Source organism: Numida meleagris, chromosome 5, assembly GCF_002078875.1.
Source record: "Numida meleagris isolate 19003 breed g44 Domestic line chromosome 5, NumMel1.0, whole genome shotgun sequence".
Classification (NCBI taxonomy): Eukaryota; Metazoa; Chordata; class Aves; order Galliformes; family Numididae; genus Numida; species Numida meleagris.
In genome coordinates, this window is record NC_034413.1 from 23,670,268 (window position 1) to 23,687,958 (window position 17,691).

The 17,691-nt window shown below is 40.0% G+C and overlaps 1 protein-coding gene across 1 annotated transcript in view; it reads right to left on the minus strand.

The window, feature by feature from the left end:
- ZCCHC24 (zinc finger CCHC-type containing 24) overlaps positions 216-17,691 on the minus strand; it is a 106,230-nt gene continuing 88,754 nt past the window's right edge. Inside the window, exons 3-4 of the mRNA XM_021399068.1 lie at positions 14,420-14,584; positions 216-4,291 (exon numbers count right to left, since the gene is read on the minus strand). Of these exons, the coding sequence (XP_021254743.1) occupies positions 4,178-4,291; positions 14,420-14,584 (279 nt within the window). The 3' untranslated portion in view covers positions 216-4,177. The remainder of the gene's footprint in view (positions 4,292-14,419; positions 14,585-17,691) is intronic.

The following is a 17,691-nucleotide window of genomic DNA, read 5'->3' on the forward strand; positions in this document are numbered from 1 at the left end:
TTGTTTTATGTCTGTGGTAGCAGCAGTAGAAACTGGCTAAAATGGGGCCATCCTTTAAGCTACAGGGATTTCTTTCATTGCCATTAAAGGAAGTATTTGTAACAACTTCAAAGGAGCTGCATCAAGTTCAAACAGCTAAAAGTCTAAGCCACTTATTTTGGATTCTCAATACTTTTCTCCAGTGCAGGGCCAATGCCAAAGACAAACTCCATGTGAAATGTTCTGACCAACTAAAGAAACAATACTAGATTTTTTTTTTTTCAAGAAATAAATGAACCAAAAAATGTCCAAAGGAGGAGGAAGAGGGAAGGAAATCATCCACAAAATAACTGCTGCATGCTGGATGGACCTATGGATCTGTAGGTAGGCAGATAATAGCAAGCATCTGATGAGGTTTAAAACCAGGCTTGACAAATAAAGGCAGAGAGATAAATTTATTTCAGGTACGCCTCTGAGAATACTCTATGTAGGGAGACCTGCACTGATCTAAAATTCTTTCTGGAACAGCTTTGTTTCTGATAGCTGATTAAAAATCCCTTTAAGGAATACTAGCTAATGGTCTAAATGTAGAGCTATTTAAAGAGAACATCAGAAAGTATTCCTAAAAATCCAAGTGGCAAATAAACTCATCCTCTTCCCAGTCAAACGATGACTTTTCAGGTTGTATTTTTAGTTTGGAAGGAGTTTTGCCTACAGGTGAATTACTTTTTTTTTTTTTTTTAAATTGTCTATAGTCAATCTTTTTTCTGTTTTTTTTTTTTTTAATGTGAAATTAAAATTCATAAATTTTCCTTCTGTGCCAATGACCATAAGCTATTGTATGGTTCTTAGACCCATGTGTTTCTCCAGCGAGACACCAAGCATACAGAAGAGCGTGGAGCAGATGCCTAGCGCTGGATGCTACAGTCCTATGAGCAAACCTTGGCAGGAGGGATGGAGGAACCTCATTCATGCTTCCCCAGCCACCAGCTTGCTAGAGAGAGGAAGTTTTTCAGCACTGAGCAGGACAAGAAAAATAGGGTTGCCCTGCATTCTGGGGGGAAGTGTGAGCTGAGCCCTGCAGACACAAGGACAAGGGCATCCTGTCTGGGTACCCAGTGTTCTCCTGGCCCACCCCATGCCTCTCAGCTCCAGCAGGGACAGTGAGATCAGCACGCTGCTTCCAGCCCTAGGGAGCTGCAATCTAAGTTAGGCAGGACAAAGTAGGGCAGTGCCTAGCTTCTAGCTTCTCCCCATGTTTTGTTTTTTTATCTGTTCTTCCCCAACATAAGTGCAGGGGAAAATCCGTTTTCCTCCTTGTTATTTTAGATATACTTAATATTTCTTATATACTTTGTCTGCTACCTGGAAAAGTGTGATATAAATATTGAACTCTTTTAACTCTACTTTTAAGAACTGTTACTTTACACAGAAAGATATTAAGTATGTTGAAGTTGATCACGTATATTTTTAGGAGTTTTATTTTAAAATAAAACCTAAAAGCACCACCATGCAACTCTGAATCTGGATAAACAATTTTTAAGAGAGCACTGTCGTGAGAATAGTGATGATTGCATAAAATGGCATTGGCAGTTGGTTTTTGTTCAGTATCTGCTGGTATGCTTTATACTGATATAGCTATACCAAGAGATGTGCTATTCTACTGGTTTAGTGGTTATCATAAAACAGGAATTATGTAAAAACAAAATGCTTGGTAGCAGTGTTAGTTTCAGGGAGAAAAAGAATTCTCTGATTTTTCACCTGATGGAGTTCATCTACTTGTTTATCCTTTAGTTGGATATGAAGCACCAAAGGTATCTCTTCATGTTCTGTTATGTGCTCGAAAGGAGAAAAACAGATCTGGTTTAATATGTGGTTCTTTCAATAAATGCATGCATGCTTGAAACTAATTATCAAGATTAACGCTAGAGGTCGAACTTTGAAAGTTCACTCTTGAAGTCACCTGTGTATTTTATTCTCTTATGGGCAAATTAGTATCTTTGTTTTTTTCTAAGGTGATTTTTCTGAATCTGTGCAAAAGAATGCATTTCTATTTGAAACAGCTAAAATTGTATATCTTGACTGACGTAAGTGAAATCTCTTATTAGTGTTAACATTCAATAATATTATTCTTCAGCTATTTTAGTTTATAGAATTACCATCTTGGCAAAACTAGTTTCAAAGTGATTAATTTTCGTTAAGATTTTAGAATTACATAGCATTTTTCATCCAGTGATGTCAAAACGCTAATAGATATTGAGTAAGCCTCACAACACTGCTGTGAGGTAGGTGCACTGAAGTATTATTATCCCCCTTTTGCAGCTGGGGGAACTGAAGTCCAAGAAGGATCTCGTGACTTGCCCCAAATCAGGGAGCTAATTCAAGAGTCATGGTCAGAAGCAACAAATCCCAAGGTTTTTTCATCGGTCTGACCAGTGGGCTATGTCACTTGGGCTACACATAAGTAATGCAGTTTGTGAGATACGTACATTACCCTACCACCAGAATAAGCGGAAACAATATTGCCCTGTTTAGAACAAAGCAGAGAAACGGTCAAAGTTTCACCTTAGAACAAATTCATAAAGACCTTCACATTTCCTACAGGAATGCTCACTGAGTTTTCAGTTTGCTTTCCAAGAGCTTGACTGTACATACTAGTTACATTTTGGTATTACTTGGCACAAAACCCTCTCTGTATTAGCACTGTGGAATTAATCCTCAAAACAGATTTAATTCACATCAAGTTATTTTGGATTTTAAATATTTCCACTAAGTATTCACACAAATCAATCTCTAAAGGAAACCTCACAAAAATAGAAATTGTTGATTTAAAAAAAAAAAAAAAAAAAAACCCAAAACCTAAAAACACACAAACCATCATCCCTGTAAGTTTTCTCAGTGAATAATGCAAGTGAATTGCTTGTTTTGTCCTTATGCCGATGTATTCTTATACAGACATATAAACAGGATACTGTCTCGAGGTACTTTCAGCTCATCCCTGATGAGATACTACTTCGCAACAGGATGACCCTGCCCAAAGTTCCACCTGAAATGGGACAACCCAATATAACTCCTACATTTCTTCTAAGGTAAATAGGTGTTTCAGGAAGACAGAAAAGTGGGAAGATATATAGAGTGTTCTTCATACCTCATAACACCTTATGGCTAAAAAGTTTTACATTATAACAAATTTGTACAGTAGAAAACAGGACATAAAAATATTTCCAGAAAGTGGCTTTAAAACTATTATAAATAGTAAGTTTGGCTAATCATTCAATTACGGGTTTGGGGGACAGTTTTAAGCATTCTTATCCCCCTTTATTCACAGTAAATTTAGTGTGCTTGCAGCCTAATGGATAGCGCATACACATGCAAAACCTGTTGTAGCAGAATTACATGACAAGAGAAGGATCTGTTAGTCACACAGTCAAGCCAATTTTATCTCCTCCAAAAACCTCTTGGAATCCTTCCTGATGCTATGGGTCCCGTTATGGCATTCCCTTTCTGTACAACCACACCCTCAAACAATTATTCACTTTTTTTTGCCACATCCTGCAAAAAATGATTTTGCCTAAGCCCTGCCCAAGTGATGCTAACAAATAGAAAAGTCCAAGAAAGCAGCAACACAAAACTCTCAGACTTTCTAAAACTGGGAGAACGATTATTTTCCTTCTTTTATGCTATGGCTTGTTTAATCTTCCTTTGTCTTGTCATATAATAGGAATAGTATTCATGTCGTGGGTGAGCGCTTCTAATCAGTGGCCCCACAGTTATTTAACCTCTGCAAAACCCATTTATCACATACAGTCCGTGTGAATGTTATATCTTACCTAAAGAATAGTACTTCATTTCACTTGACCGTGGTATAAGGTCTGTGTAAACAATCAGCAGAACCTGCAACTGTGGTTCTGTTGTGAACACTATCAGTAATGCTTATATGTGTGTACATATATATATGTAAGCTTACATATATATGATGTATACAAATTCACCATAGTCCTGTAAATACCTGTTGCATGTGTGTGCATACACAGGAGAAATGTTACATTCCGTTAATGTAAGGCATACTATTAGGTTATAGATAGGCAATGTTGGCAATTATTTTAGCTTTTATCTTGATTTGTTGTGTTGCTCTTGATCGTGTGCTGTCAGAGGATCTTTAAGGATGAGGAGGACGGGAAGAGGCCACTTGGAAGGTTTATTGCACACGGCGGCAGTAGTAGCCCAAAACTTTGCACTTCTCACATAGGTGCTGGGGATGTTCTTTGCTCTGGTCTGAAACGTCCAGGCCGTCTGGCTTTTCCAGGGGTCTCTGCAGATAAAAGTGGGAACAAGAGCTGATTCAAAGTTTTGTCCCTGCTGTTAATCTTCACTACATGTACTAAACATACTTTTATGCTTAACCCAGCTTTCTCCTTACGGTTACAAAAGTCCTGCTGTCCTGAACAGACAAAATGTTTTTGACTCTTTGCTTTGTAGTGGCATGAAGTGGCCTCACAATCTTGAATGTTGTTCTTCATAAAGGTGGTATTTACCTTGCTGTAAGTAAACTAATGAAAGCCAGAATGGGGAATATATTTATGTGGTTAAACAGGAATTTATTCTCTTGGCTCCAGTAACTGATATGTCCCAAAAGCATTAGCACCTCAAGCGTGGGAATCCCATTGTCCAAAATGCTAGAAGGAGTTAACAACACTGAGATTAATTGCTGCTACAGGAAAACGGTCTTAGCTATGCACAGATATCACATAGGTTAGTGACGTCTTCCCAGTACTCAATCCCATATTAACGAGGCTGATGGTTTTTTTTTTTTTTAAGGAAAGCAGCTGCATAGCTATTAATAATAAAACAAACAAACAAAAAAAAAACACAACGAAGAAGCTGAAACACAACCCCTGTTCTGAACCTGACTGATAATTTGGATATATTGTTTAAGAACACTTGTGGAATCACAGGGCTGGCGGTATATTTAACTAAACAAGGGAACAAAGCTGCTTTGATTTTAGTAATCCTCGTGCTTTAATTTTCCATGACATGTAAGAAGTTTTGCAATCACTTTGAAAATGTTAAATATTGTAGTAGGGAAATTGCTGTTTGGAAAATCTAATCAACAGAGGTGATAGAGCTGTGAGGTAGAACGTAACACTAATGCGTGCAGTTTGTTTTAAACAAACAAAACGCCGTAACATAATTTCTCAGCTTTCTTGGAATGTACCTGAAAAATGATTTAAATTCTCAATGCCTTTCCAAGAAGAAGACGGTGGTAGTTCTGTGGGACTGTGGTAGAAACAGTGCATGATGTGAAATCCGAAAATAAACCATAAGCTTCTCACTGTTCTCACAGTAGACTACTGCTTACCCTTCTTGGAACAAAGAAAGGATGAAAAAAAAAATTGCAAAATTATGGCCATTTATCTTTTCATACCTTCCCTAAATACTACAGACTTGTCTTCATCTTTAAAATCTTAAAGTACACCTGGTCCTCTAAGTTTCCTGGATATTTATTTTTAAACTCTTCATTTCAAAGCCACCCATCTGAGTCCCAGTGAATAAGAAGTATTGAGCCTTTGGAAGCTTTTTTTTTTTCTCAGTGTTACACTGTAAGAGCTGCTCACACTCTATGGAATGGAAGGGTTTCCCAGCGTTTAGTGAGGAAAAATGTACTCTTTTCCTAAAAAATGATGTCTGCAACTTCTTGTTGTGATCAGTTGGATTATTGATGCAACGCTTGTTTATTATATTGCATAGCTAGTATGGGAGCAATTTGATAATGATTGCCAATGGCTTGTTACCAGTTCAGGATTTCTACCCATGGCACATTGCCTAAATTTTTCTCTGTCCTGGGCTAGAGGCAATATGACTTTCTGAGTTTAAACTTGTTTGTTACAATTTAATTGCAAGTTGCCTTTCCTTTATCGGGTAGGAGGTGCTTGGACCTGTATTGTGTGGGGATAAGAAAGGAGAATTTTGGATCAAAACTGGCAATCTTGGTTTTGAGCCTGCAACTCAAACACTGGTGCATTCTGGGCTTCTGCCACAACAGAGACAAGCTTATTGGGTCAGAAAAACTGCCGTTATGCCTCCTATACAGCCTATTCCACCAACATCTGTCCATAAATTTTCAACAGTTTACATTACATAAATCTCCCTCAAAGATGATGCCCAGGTTTAGGAGCTCCAAGATTTAATTTATTCTCCTCAATGGAGAATTTTAGAGCTTTGAAATGTTGCACTTAAAACAGGCTATTTGACTCAGCTCTGATTGCTTCTACATGCTAGCTGTGTTCTGATTAAAGAGAAAAAAATACAGCACTTATCATGTTTATTGATATAAGCCAGATTTTTTTAATACACATGGCCTTGGGAATCATTTTTCCTGGAAATAGTGCAAAGGACATTGGGAATGCCTTGAAGCGCCAAAAGTTTTTGGACTGTTTTCAGAAACAATAGCTCTCCGTGGTTTGCTTTCTCCCTGCGTTGATTGAGCTCAGCTTTTTGGCCCGCGAAGCATTTCAGTTTCAGAGATGTTATTGTTACCAGCATGTTACGACACAGAGGCTGGGGAGAGGGGTTACAAGGCAGGAAACCGGGTTTCCAAGGGCCGGCTGGAAGGAGCCAAGCTGCGCCTGGGCTCTGCTGCTGCTGAGGGCTGAAGCCTTGAAATGGTGGTGGGCTTGTACAGTTAGTACCTAAAATGAAGTCCCAGCTTATCTCTGTGGGTTTCTTGCAAGGCAAAAAACCCCTGCAAGCACTCAGAGAAGCAGCTGTTCTCCTATTCTTACTGCTAATGTTCTAAGCTTGTGGAGGCCTTTGTTAATAACCCTACAGACTTGCAACTTTAATACTATGCTAAAAAGGCAGGACTTTAGACAGCTGAAGAGCTGTATGTGATGAGGCTAGATTTCATTGGTAGAGGCAGCTGAGGCTGACCCAGGACCACTCTCACCAGCTTTGGTGGGGTGAAAGCAGAAGGTGGGGAGAAAGGTGCTGACCAGAAAGAAGGGTGCTGCAGGGCTGGTCTGCTGCACACCATGGGGTAATTTGGGGAGTTGTCTGATTGGTGCAGAAGATCCACACAACTGAGGAGACACTGGGAGACTCTAATACTCCAGCTCTGTGCTGCTGGGAGGCCAGCAGCAGGAAGGCTCAGCGCACTCAGAGCGGGTCTGGGAAAGGGGACACGCTGCTTGGCTGAAGGAACAACGCCTTTCCTTAGAAAGAGGTGAAATGCAGCCTGTAAAAGAACAGAAAATCCTGCTGTGTTTTTCTGGGAAAGGTATTCTTGCTTCTGTTAAAGGGAGAATTTAATATTTTGGTTTTCTTTTTTTTTAATGCAAGTATACAGGATTTGATAGTCTACTTTCAGTAAATACTATGGGGAAGGGCATTTCTCAATTTCTTGAGTTTGAGCATCTTTTCTTTAGCATTCTTTGGTAGTTGATGGCTGGAAATAACCTTGTGCAGCTCTATCAGGAAGGCATTTGGTAGTTGAATTTGAAGTATTGCTTCCCCAGTCTACATGTACTGATTGAACTCTACATTCCATAAATCCTTTTTTTTTTTTTTAAATTAAGGACAAAACATACTCAAAATAACTCATGTATGTAAAGTCTTAGGTGTTAGTGGAAATGTCACAAGGACATCCTTGAGGGAAGTTATTCTTAGTGGAAGCAAAATGGGTGCTTTTATTTCTATTTAGAAGTTTGCATTATTTATTTATTTATTTTAGTGCTTTAGAATGGAACAATTTGATTGTACCACTGGTAGATAAGAAACCATATCAAAATTTAAATGCAAGAAAACAAGTATAAGTAAATTTCTGTACTCGTTACGTCAGGCCTTAATGGAGCAAATGAGAAGAGTAGATGGCAAGTTAGATATGTCTGTAAGAATTGATTCTACAGCTACAGCTGGCAGGATACTGATAAAGGGTAACAATCTTCAGGTGCCTTAGCTCCTATGCTTCTCTCAAGGCACAGACACTGTCAAGTATTTCTAATTTTTTAGTACAATAAAAGATTATGTGCTGGGGAAAAGGATTAAATGCAGTGTGTGTTCTTGAGCAGCAGAGCTCTGCTCTCCTGCCTGCGTGGTGTGAACAGGGACCCTAACAAGGCCTTCAGTTGTGGCTGTGAAACAAAAAGACAGTCATGAGAAGGCTGCGGATCTGTGGCATGGAGATGTGAGAGCAGACAGTCCCTGTCAGCAGCATGCCTCTGGAACAGGCCAGCCAGGAATGAAAGAGTGCCACCTGAGCTGAACAGCAGAAATCTCTCTCAGGTTCAGAGAAGCAACAATCTGGGGTGACCTGTTTTCCCACTGCTGTGGCACACAAGGGTGGAAATGCAGTGGTTATCCTCCAGCTGCTGCGGAGGGATTAAATCCAAATAGGAGAGATCATACTTGCAGGCCTGAATCTGCTCACTAGTGCGTCGGGCTTCAGAGTGATCAGAGCCATTCCTCCCCAAGCTGAGGGAAGAGAAACTGCACCTGGATAGGGGAATTATGATGGAATCACTGCATTGCCTGTGGAAGTAATAGCTTGGATAACATGAAGAATGTATTTACATACCAAATTATTTTCAGTCCAGCAATAAATTCCTGACAGCTGGAAGTAAGTCATGTCCAAGAGGACAAGTCAGTCACCAGATGGCTGGTTCTACACCAGTGCAACAGCTGTCATCACAAACAGCCCTGGAGTCAGACACAAAGTCAGAGGAGAAGCCTTGATAAGAGGCCAGCCAGGAAGCAGCCACAGGCACAGATGCTGCTGCTAGAGCGGTCAGGGGAAGAAAATAAAAATTCAGAGCTTGGCGTCTGGGCTGTTACAATGCCAAGAACACTGGCGAAGGGCTAAAAAGACTGGCTCCATGCTGGAGCAGTATAAGGAGGAGCATAAACAACTATGGAATCCAAATTTCTTGAAATAATAAGAGATAGAATTAAGTTCCATCTGAGGCTTCTTTTTATTTTTAGGGTAGATAATGTGACTAGGAAGGGAACCTCTTTCAAAACAGCAATCCAGTAACTTGGTCTGGGCAGTTCTTTACTCTCCTTTTTCTCAGCAATGCTTGAACTCAACAGGCCTCAAGGTCTTGGAAATTCCTGTAAGTATTCCCACCAGGAACTTAGTCATGAAAACAAAAATGCATGCAGTTTTCTTGGAACAGTTGGAGCAGTTTTGTAGCTTAGGTGTGAAAGCCACCTGATTTTTCCACTCTGAATTAGCTGGGAGCAAGGCAGCAGACCTGCCAGTCAGGCTCTTGCATTACTACTTGTTATGCATGCTCTGCCATCCTTCTCAAACACAAAGATTTAGAGCTGTATTTATAGAGCACTCTGAAGTATATACACAGCTGTAAAATTGCTGAGAAGACTTTTCCTGCCCCAGAGAGATTAAAAGCTCATTCTCACAGATAGGGTATGTGGAATAAGAGCACAGAGCTGAAGAGACTTCCTTGTGGGGAATTGGCACAGGCTCTTTTCACTCCAGTAAAAAGCCTCCAGGAACAAAGAGCAGGTGGCAGGGAAGTGCTGCTGCTCTCATCTCCTGGGACCATCTAGTGAAAGGTATGCATAGGTAATCAAGATTTTAGCATAGCTGTAGAAGCCGTTCACAGATCCAGCATATCTTCTTGAATGGCTACCCCAGAGCTATCCAGTGAAGATTACTGTCTGCAGTACTGTGATACTAGTGCTTGAGCCAGTTAAATGGAATTTAGGCTTAAAACATCCCTTGTGAATACAATGTAAATGAGCCCTACAGGACTGAAAAGTCCACAGATGGAGTAGAGCATCTGGGTAAGATGAAATAAAGAGATGAAGATGATGACTAGAGAAAATGGCAAGCCTGGGAATTGATTGAACTCCTAATTCACAACAGCATATATCAAGCAATCGTTAATATAAAAATTTCAAAAATTTTCTCCTAAATTGGAAAAAAGCATCCTAATCTCCAGTATTCAGGGTTGACATTTAAAAAAAAAAAAAACCACACAGTGGCCCATGTGGTTAAGCTTCAGCTACTGAATAGACTCTACAGATACTGGTCTACTGGATGAGAGAGTGGGGGAATTCAGAGGAGCTCGTCTGGCAATACTGGAGGATGAGGAAGTATCCTTGGAGATGGTTGCTGTGTCTTCTGCTAGATCCATACCTTCCTGTGAGCACTCTACTGCCTAGGATGATGTGTGAAATGGAGGATGTAGATCTGACCTGATACGAGTTCTTATGGCAGAATCATTGTGTCAGCTCTTTCATGCAGTATACACATATGGAAATGGAGATGCTGTAATATGCCCTCACCAGGAAGATGTGATAACTGAATATTTTTAGACATGGTCTGAAACTGTTTGCAGTTAGGTAATTTTTGTAATTCTGAAGGCTCTTGTAACTCAGCATAAGGTTAGTTAATGTTGAGGAAGTAACAATGATTAGCATCTGCTGACAAAATGTCCCTCTTCTAATAATGTTAAAGATATTATTGTGACCTAACAGATGGAGGAAAAAACAACAACAAGTTGTTTACCAAATGATAGGATAAGGAGTAAGAAAAAGATGCTGAGTTAAAACACACTGCAGAGGGGATCTATTGACCAGATAGTTTTGGAGAAGAAATAATTTATTCTGCTAGAAGTAACACTGTGTGTAGCAGAATGGAGGTTAAACTTCTGTCTGGCCAGTTCACCTGGATTTTGTTAATTTAAAAAAAATATATACGTCCACTTACAAATTACTTGTACTATTATCAAATCATGTAACTGCAGTGAAAGAACAGACATTACAAAACAGCAATATCAATTTATTTCCCAAATGAAGTTTTATCTGTATAGGTACTGAGTGTAAAAACAGCTTCTGGGGAGAGACAGCATCTTTATTATATTAAGCTGAAAAAGATGTGCAATGGAAGATCCAGACGAGTGGAAGTACTGTCTAAGCCCTTATAATGAAGTCAGTAGGAGCACAGAATTAACTAAGAACTTCCATTGATGCCCTGAGAGGGGAAAAAAAGTGTTTGTTTAGAAATGGATAGGAACTCTGTTCATGAATGAGAACTCTCCTTGGTTAGATGTCAACAGAATAATTAAAATGAAGAAGAAGACAGAAACGTATACAGAAAATGCTAAGGGAGTGCAGATAGTTCAAATAGTTTACTATAATACAGCTAATTCTTATGTCCACAATATGTGTCTGTGCTTAAGCTTTCAAACTCAAAACACTGGACTTTTTAATTAGAACAATCAATCACTGCTTTTATAAAATACATAGCATTAGCATAAAAATATTGCTGATTGAGTACAGGGTATTTTTAAAAAGGTGCAGAACAACACCACACAGACACATATTGAGATATGTTTAGAGTCTGGTGTGGGGCTGGGTGCAGCCTAAGTTAGCTCTCCTTTCCTGCTGGCTCTGTGCATAAAATGATGTTTTCTTTACTGCCTGACTGTAGCTGGTATGTTTAATTAGAAGTACAAGGCACTGGAAGAACAAAAAAAGAATAGAAAGAATAACAATAGTAAAACTGAGATATAGAATCAGACAAGGATAAGGCAAGATGAGAAACAACAGAATGAGAAATCTTTCAACTTGAGGTTGTAAATTTGGATTTTGGGGAAAAAGCACTAGTGACTGGCTGCAGGTTCTTCACATCTGGAAGCCTAGCTGAAATCCATAGTCCAGACTTGAAGATCTCACCTAGCGCCAACACCTACTAATCAGACATGGACACATGGATTGGTAAGAAGAGTAAAGCCTTTTCAACATCCCAGATTATGGTTTTAGGGGATGATGTGGAAACATAGTGCTGGAGGTCAGCTGTGTAAACCTGTGGTGCACATGCTGTAACTGTTGATATACATGGTTCTAAGGAAGAAGCACTGTGGACTGCAACCCTTCCACACAGTCTTTGATGTCAGTGCTATGCAGATCATAGACTCCTCTAGCTCTGACATGAGGGGCAACTCTCCCCAAGGGACTGCTTGCAAACCTCCTTTACTACACAACATTCTTACTCCCCAGTATACAATGTCTTTTGTGGATGGGATACTTTTTTAGCAAGTTCTTGTGACTCTCTGAACACTAACAAAAATGATAGAGGTTATTTAGAAGAACAAAGTAAATATTTATAAACTTGTGTTACAAATCTGTGATCTTGTAATTTCTCTCACCATCGAGACTCTACTTCCATGCATGTGATAAATGCTTAGCCTGGATTTCAGTGCAGTTGTCTAAGCAAGCTGTCTAAACAGGAGCAAGGAATCAGAGACTTCTGAAGCTTTAAACTAGGGTCTCATCAGTTTTCAGGTTTGGAATCAGAGTGGCGTTAACCTAGAGACATGGGGAATGGATCACATCATCTGAACAGTGATATTTGCTGACTGGGCCATTAGTTCATCCTTCAGCAGAAACAGTCCCATGTTATTTAAATGAACAAACAACCCCGCAAAAAACTATCATCTCATAGTGAATTAAGTGCAATCACGTCTAAAGCAAGTCCTCTGCCACGGATGTGTCAGATTTCAAAAACTCTAATTTATATTGCTTCAAGGTACTAAGTATTATAAATCAGTATTTTAGCTCAGTATAGGAATGCAGAGTTACCATAGAAATGGAGCCAAATCTTGCCCTTAGAATTAGATGAATATGCACATGTATAAAAGGAAGAAATACAGTTGATTAAATTTTCCTGGGTGGGATAATGTTAATAAGCTTGTTTCTATCTCCACTGCTGCTTGTTGCAATGAATTCCAGTACTTCTGTCTTTTCATCATAATAAAATAACAATATTACTCAGGATTACTTTTTTACTAACACGCTTCCTCTCCCCAAAATCACATGAAATGGTATGAAGTGTTCCTTATGAGCCCATGGAAAGTTTTTCTTATTTTACAGGCACTTAGCTGGCTAATGAGACACCTAAAGCTCCCAATGGAATCTCCTTTTCACCTATTGCAAGTACTTCCAAATAATCCATCTGTGATTTGAGCACCTGTTATGAGTGGGCAGCAGGTAACTTGACCCATGCAGAGCTCTATTTATTGCTGAGGTTCAGCTTGGATGAACTGTATCTGAAGCAAATTACACCTCCCAAACTCTTAAAATAATTCCCACTTATTTCATCTATAACAATTGACAGCAATATTGCAAAATCACACTTAAATTTTTCTGTGATGCTTCTTGCATTTGCTCAGTATCAAACATCTTGACGAAAAGTGCTGTGTGGCTTAAGACAGATGCACTCACAGATGTCTCCCTTTAGACTGTACTGAAATTGGCAGCATTAAATCCTAGGTGTTGCTCCAATAGCAGTTGCAGTTGTAAAATCATTTTCTAGAAGAGAGCCTGCAATGGTCCCCTTTCTGGTTATGCAAAGCAAGCTTTGTAGTATATATTGGCTAAAAGCATTTTTTCTTTTAGTGGAGTTGCCAAAAATTACTTTCTGCATGAAAATCCAACTTCAACAAAATCAGTCTGTAGCCTGGTTTGTCAGCGAAATGAGGAGTATGAGCTTAGTTGGTCTGAGCAGTTGATCTGTCTCCCATTAACTACCACTGTATTAGATGATGGCTTGCAACCAGTTCTAACAGGGTGCAAACAAGAACTGAGTCAGTCTTCCCATTGTAAATTGCAAATACAGGGGGCTAGAAATGCAGGAGATTACTTCAAGGGCCCGATGCAACTGCACTCTACAGAGGGCAGGAAGGAAGGCTATGGCTGGCAGCATTGCAGATGTGGATTTCATACTAGAGCTACTACTTACACTTTATTGTTTCAGCTTATTAAGAGGCTTTCTCTTGAAGTTCCTAGCTTGGGCACCACCAAGTACTATGGAAAACAAGAAATGTCTTTTTAACACAGGCTGCCTTGCTTTACTGTTTAACTAAGTTATTTAGTAAGTAGGAGTTCTATTTCTTCTATTTTATCTCTAGTACTATGTATTTACAAATATGTAACTCCCCATCCAAGTCCAATCTTATTTAAATGGATGATAAAAAGAATTATACTTTGGAAATAACTTCACTGACACCAGTGTGATAAAACAGCTAATTGGTGTAAATATGAAGAGAGTCAGAAGTATCAGGAGGCCCACTGCTACTGCTGAACATGTTTTCTCTATTATCTAATGGCTCCATCTCAGAGTATAAGGCCCCAAAGTCTTTTTTTATAATAAAGGTAAATAAAGGTTTTGTTTTGGAGGTAATTTTACTGAAAGGGTATTCAGATCTTGCGAAACTAAAAGTAGTTCACTTCCCCAGGACTCTGAGAATGGTAGCTCGTTTGTGCAAGGTTGCGTTTTCTTTTTTATTATTATTTTAATTTTATTTTGTGGCATGCTGTAGTCCATGCCAAGTCCTGTTTAGGTCATAGCCATGCTTCACAAATTGAAGAGAATTCAACGTTCCAAGACTGCATACCACCAACTGGGTGCTTCTCCTACCTGTTTGTGAGGATAAACATTAATGTGGCACTTGATGCACTCTTGTCCCATGTTGGCCCAGGAGTTTCCGCTCATCCATTTTCTCTTGCATTTGGGGCACTTATATTCACCGAAGCAGCGTTTCTTGCCCTGGTACGGGGTCAGGCCTTCTCCCTTGGGACGAGCCTAAAATAACAAAAAAATTAGTAGCAATGAGTGTTCAACGGACTTTAGAGGAAGAGCGGTAAAACAAGGTCTTTGTATGGGAAACCGTGGGCAAAAGATACTGGAGACAAGTGGCATTAAGGTCATAGCCTAATGAATAGTTCATATGTTGAAGCACAAGTTTAAGTTCAAAGAGGTACTTCTGAGAAGTGTACAAAAATTCAAGAATGCTTGCAACACTTCCGGCACTGAACTCAGCATTTAGAAATTTTTGTGCACTTTTTGCAATGAATATTTTTAATATGAATTTCATTATAATCAAAGCATATATTGAATAAGTACTGCTATCGTTATACATAGCATCTGGAGAAGTAGCTCAGTAGGCGTTTGTAGCTAGGACCTTGTCCCTTCCCCACTGAAAGCTTTCAGTAAGAACGCTTTGTAATTAAGAATTACACGGCCTCTAAATATTGAAATTCAGGTGATAAACTAGTATGTGGATACACATTGCTATGTGTGACAGTCAAACTGAGGTCGAGTATGAAGGGAAGATATGATTTTGGTTAAAGGAAGTCATTAATTTCATGAACTTCGTTAGGATTTCTGCTCACTGTAAACAATGTTTCACTGATATTCTGTTTTGAAGGAAACGGGAAAGGATTCCCAAATGCAGTGAACTGCTGTGATGGTGAGATATTAAATGTTGCCTAAAGAAAGCATGTTTACTCAGGGAAGCTATCAGAGCTGGCAATTACTTTACGTAAATAGCTTTTACTTTTTTGAAACAAATTGTGTTGTAGTCAACAGAAGTATAGCAATATACATAATACTCTAATACTTTAAGGTGATGGTGAGTATTGCATACAACTGTCCTGAGAAGAGCTGTATGTATGAAGCTCTTTTCCCAGAGACTCTAGCAGATGTTGAAATGCTGCCCGCGCATTCACTGTATTTTGTTTATTGTTGCCTAGAGGGAGAGACTTCCCCTGTGCTGTGGCAGGATGGTAGGATCACCTATCAAAGGATGCTTTGTTATTTGTTCATATGTCATGCTGCTGGGGCATTTTTTTTTTAAAGTTCCCAGATTAAGTTTACGAAAGTTAAATGGCCCATCGTGCTGGGAAAGGGGTTGTTTTGTTTCAGGAGCTTGTACGATTTCTCAGTGTGTAGGTCCAAATTGCTTTCTATGTGAAAACACGGGTTGGAAAAGCAGGTGGTTGGCAGAAGACCTGAGCTTGGCAGGCGCACTGGGACTCCAGCTCCCATGGCTGGTGGTGTTCACTGCACTACCTCCGGCGTTGCGCGTGGGAACAGAGCATCAAGCACTGAACCCTGCACCCTGGCTGATGGGAGACAAGCAGGGAGCACCCCAAACCTTCTCTGGCACTCTGGCCCTATTTTTTTTTTTTTTCAGTGTCAGTGAACAACCTTTTCTGCATTTTTTGTGTTTATTCCTCAGCATAATTATTCTTCAAAAAATCAAATGTGATAGTACAAACAGACAAACATTTCTAATTGTTTTTCATGACCTGATGTACTGCTGTAAGTGTTCTGACTCATAGTGAAGATGAAGCTGAAGCTAAGACATGCATTTACAGTAGTATTGCACAAAAAAAAGTGCTCGGTATAATGGGAAACATTTGGATTTTCATGCCTAAATGATTGCTGGCAGGCACCCAGGGTTTAATCCTCCGATCATGGTGTCCCTTGATAAAGATGGGAGATTGCAATTGAATGTAGGGCAGGAAAATGTCAATTTTTGGAGCTGTCCTCATTCAGGACACTTAATTTGGCACTGCCTCTGAGGAATTTGTTGCACAGCTCAAGTCAGTGTAACAAGGAGCCACATGCTCTCTTCATTTACAAGTTCTCATGGAACTGAATAGGAGCCCTGTGTACAGAGAGCTCCCATGATTGTAAGATGCTTCCCCTCCTCCTGAGGTGTCACGGACTGCTTTGTTTGTAGTTTTGACTGAGGCTATGCTATTGAACAGTGGAAAAGAGTTGCTTCCAATTCTCAGTTTCAGCGACGTAGTACTTAAACTCTTCCTGCAGTCAGAGCGGGGAAGGCAGCCTCATTACCCTAAGCAGGACATTACCCTAAGGACTAAGCAGCAGTCCTTTCAGAAAAAGTACAGGTCACTGAGCGTGTTATTTCCAAAAGCAATAGCACAGACTTTGGAGACAGAGCATGTCTGAGAAGTCCTACACATGTTTATAAACAGTATTTGAACATAACACTCCCACTGCAGTATGCTGTGCCAACCATAAACAGCATTAAAACAGATTCCCCAGGCGATGTGCTAGCTAGCCACGCTCTGCAGGCAGGGCAGCTCTGAGATGGCTGCCTGGAGCAGGCTTGGGAGGACAGCATTCTGCAGCTGAGGCAGCTGGCTGCAGAGCCAGAGCAGAGATGCTGTGCCCTCCCAGACTCATCGCAGGGCACTGGAGGTGCTTGTCTGTGATGTCCTCTGTGTGTATAGCTGGGCACCAGCAATAGAGGCTTGCCAGATTAGAAGTTACTTCTCTGACTTGCTCAGTAAGTGGGAAGCAGAACCAGGAAAAGAAGGCAGGAGGCGGAACTCCAGAGGTAATTTCCTGTTATAACTGCTTAACTAAACTTCTGATTTATTTTTACTTTGACTTTGCAGCTGTCACACCTTCCTCCTCATTCAGTGACTTTAATTAACTTGTGGTAAAGCTACAACATTCTCCATAGGTGTTTCACTATTCTGTTTTATGGATGTTTATACTTTGCCCTAACAGATTTTATTTTCTTTCTCATACCCTCAGTTTCCAAAACTGTGCCTGACAGGGAATTTGGATTCTCAAACAAACAAGCTCATTTTTTCTGTCAAGAAACATCGTCTGGAACCACTAAGAGCAGTGAAAGCAACTCTCCAACTCCCTCCACCCTTCAGGTCCAAACAAAACAGATGTGACAGTTTCTGGTGGAAGGCACAACCTGAATGATACACTGGTATCCTGAGAGGCCTCGACCTGAGAGGTTTTCTTAGTGCCTGGTGGTTTCACCAGCAGTGTCCCCTATGTGAATTGCACATAGGGGAACAAGGCACAAAATGAGGCCAGTCTTGGGCTGGTCTCAGCGATGAGTCTAAAGGGGACTC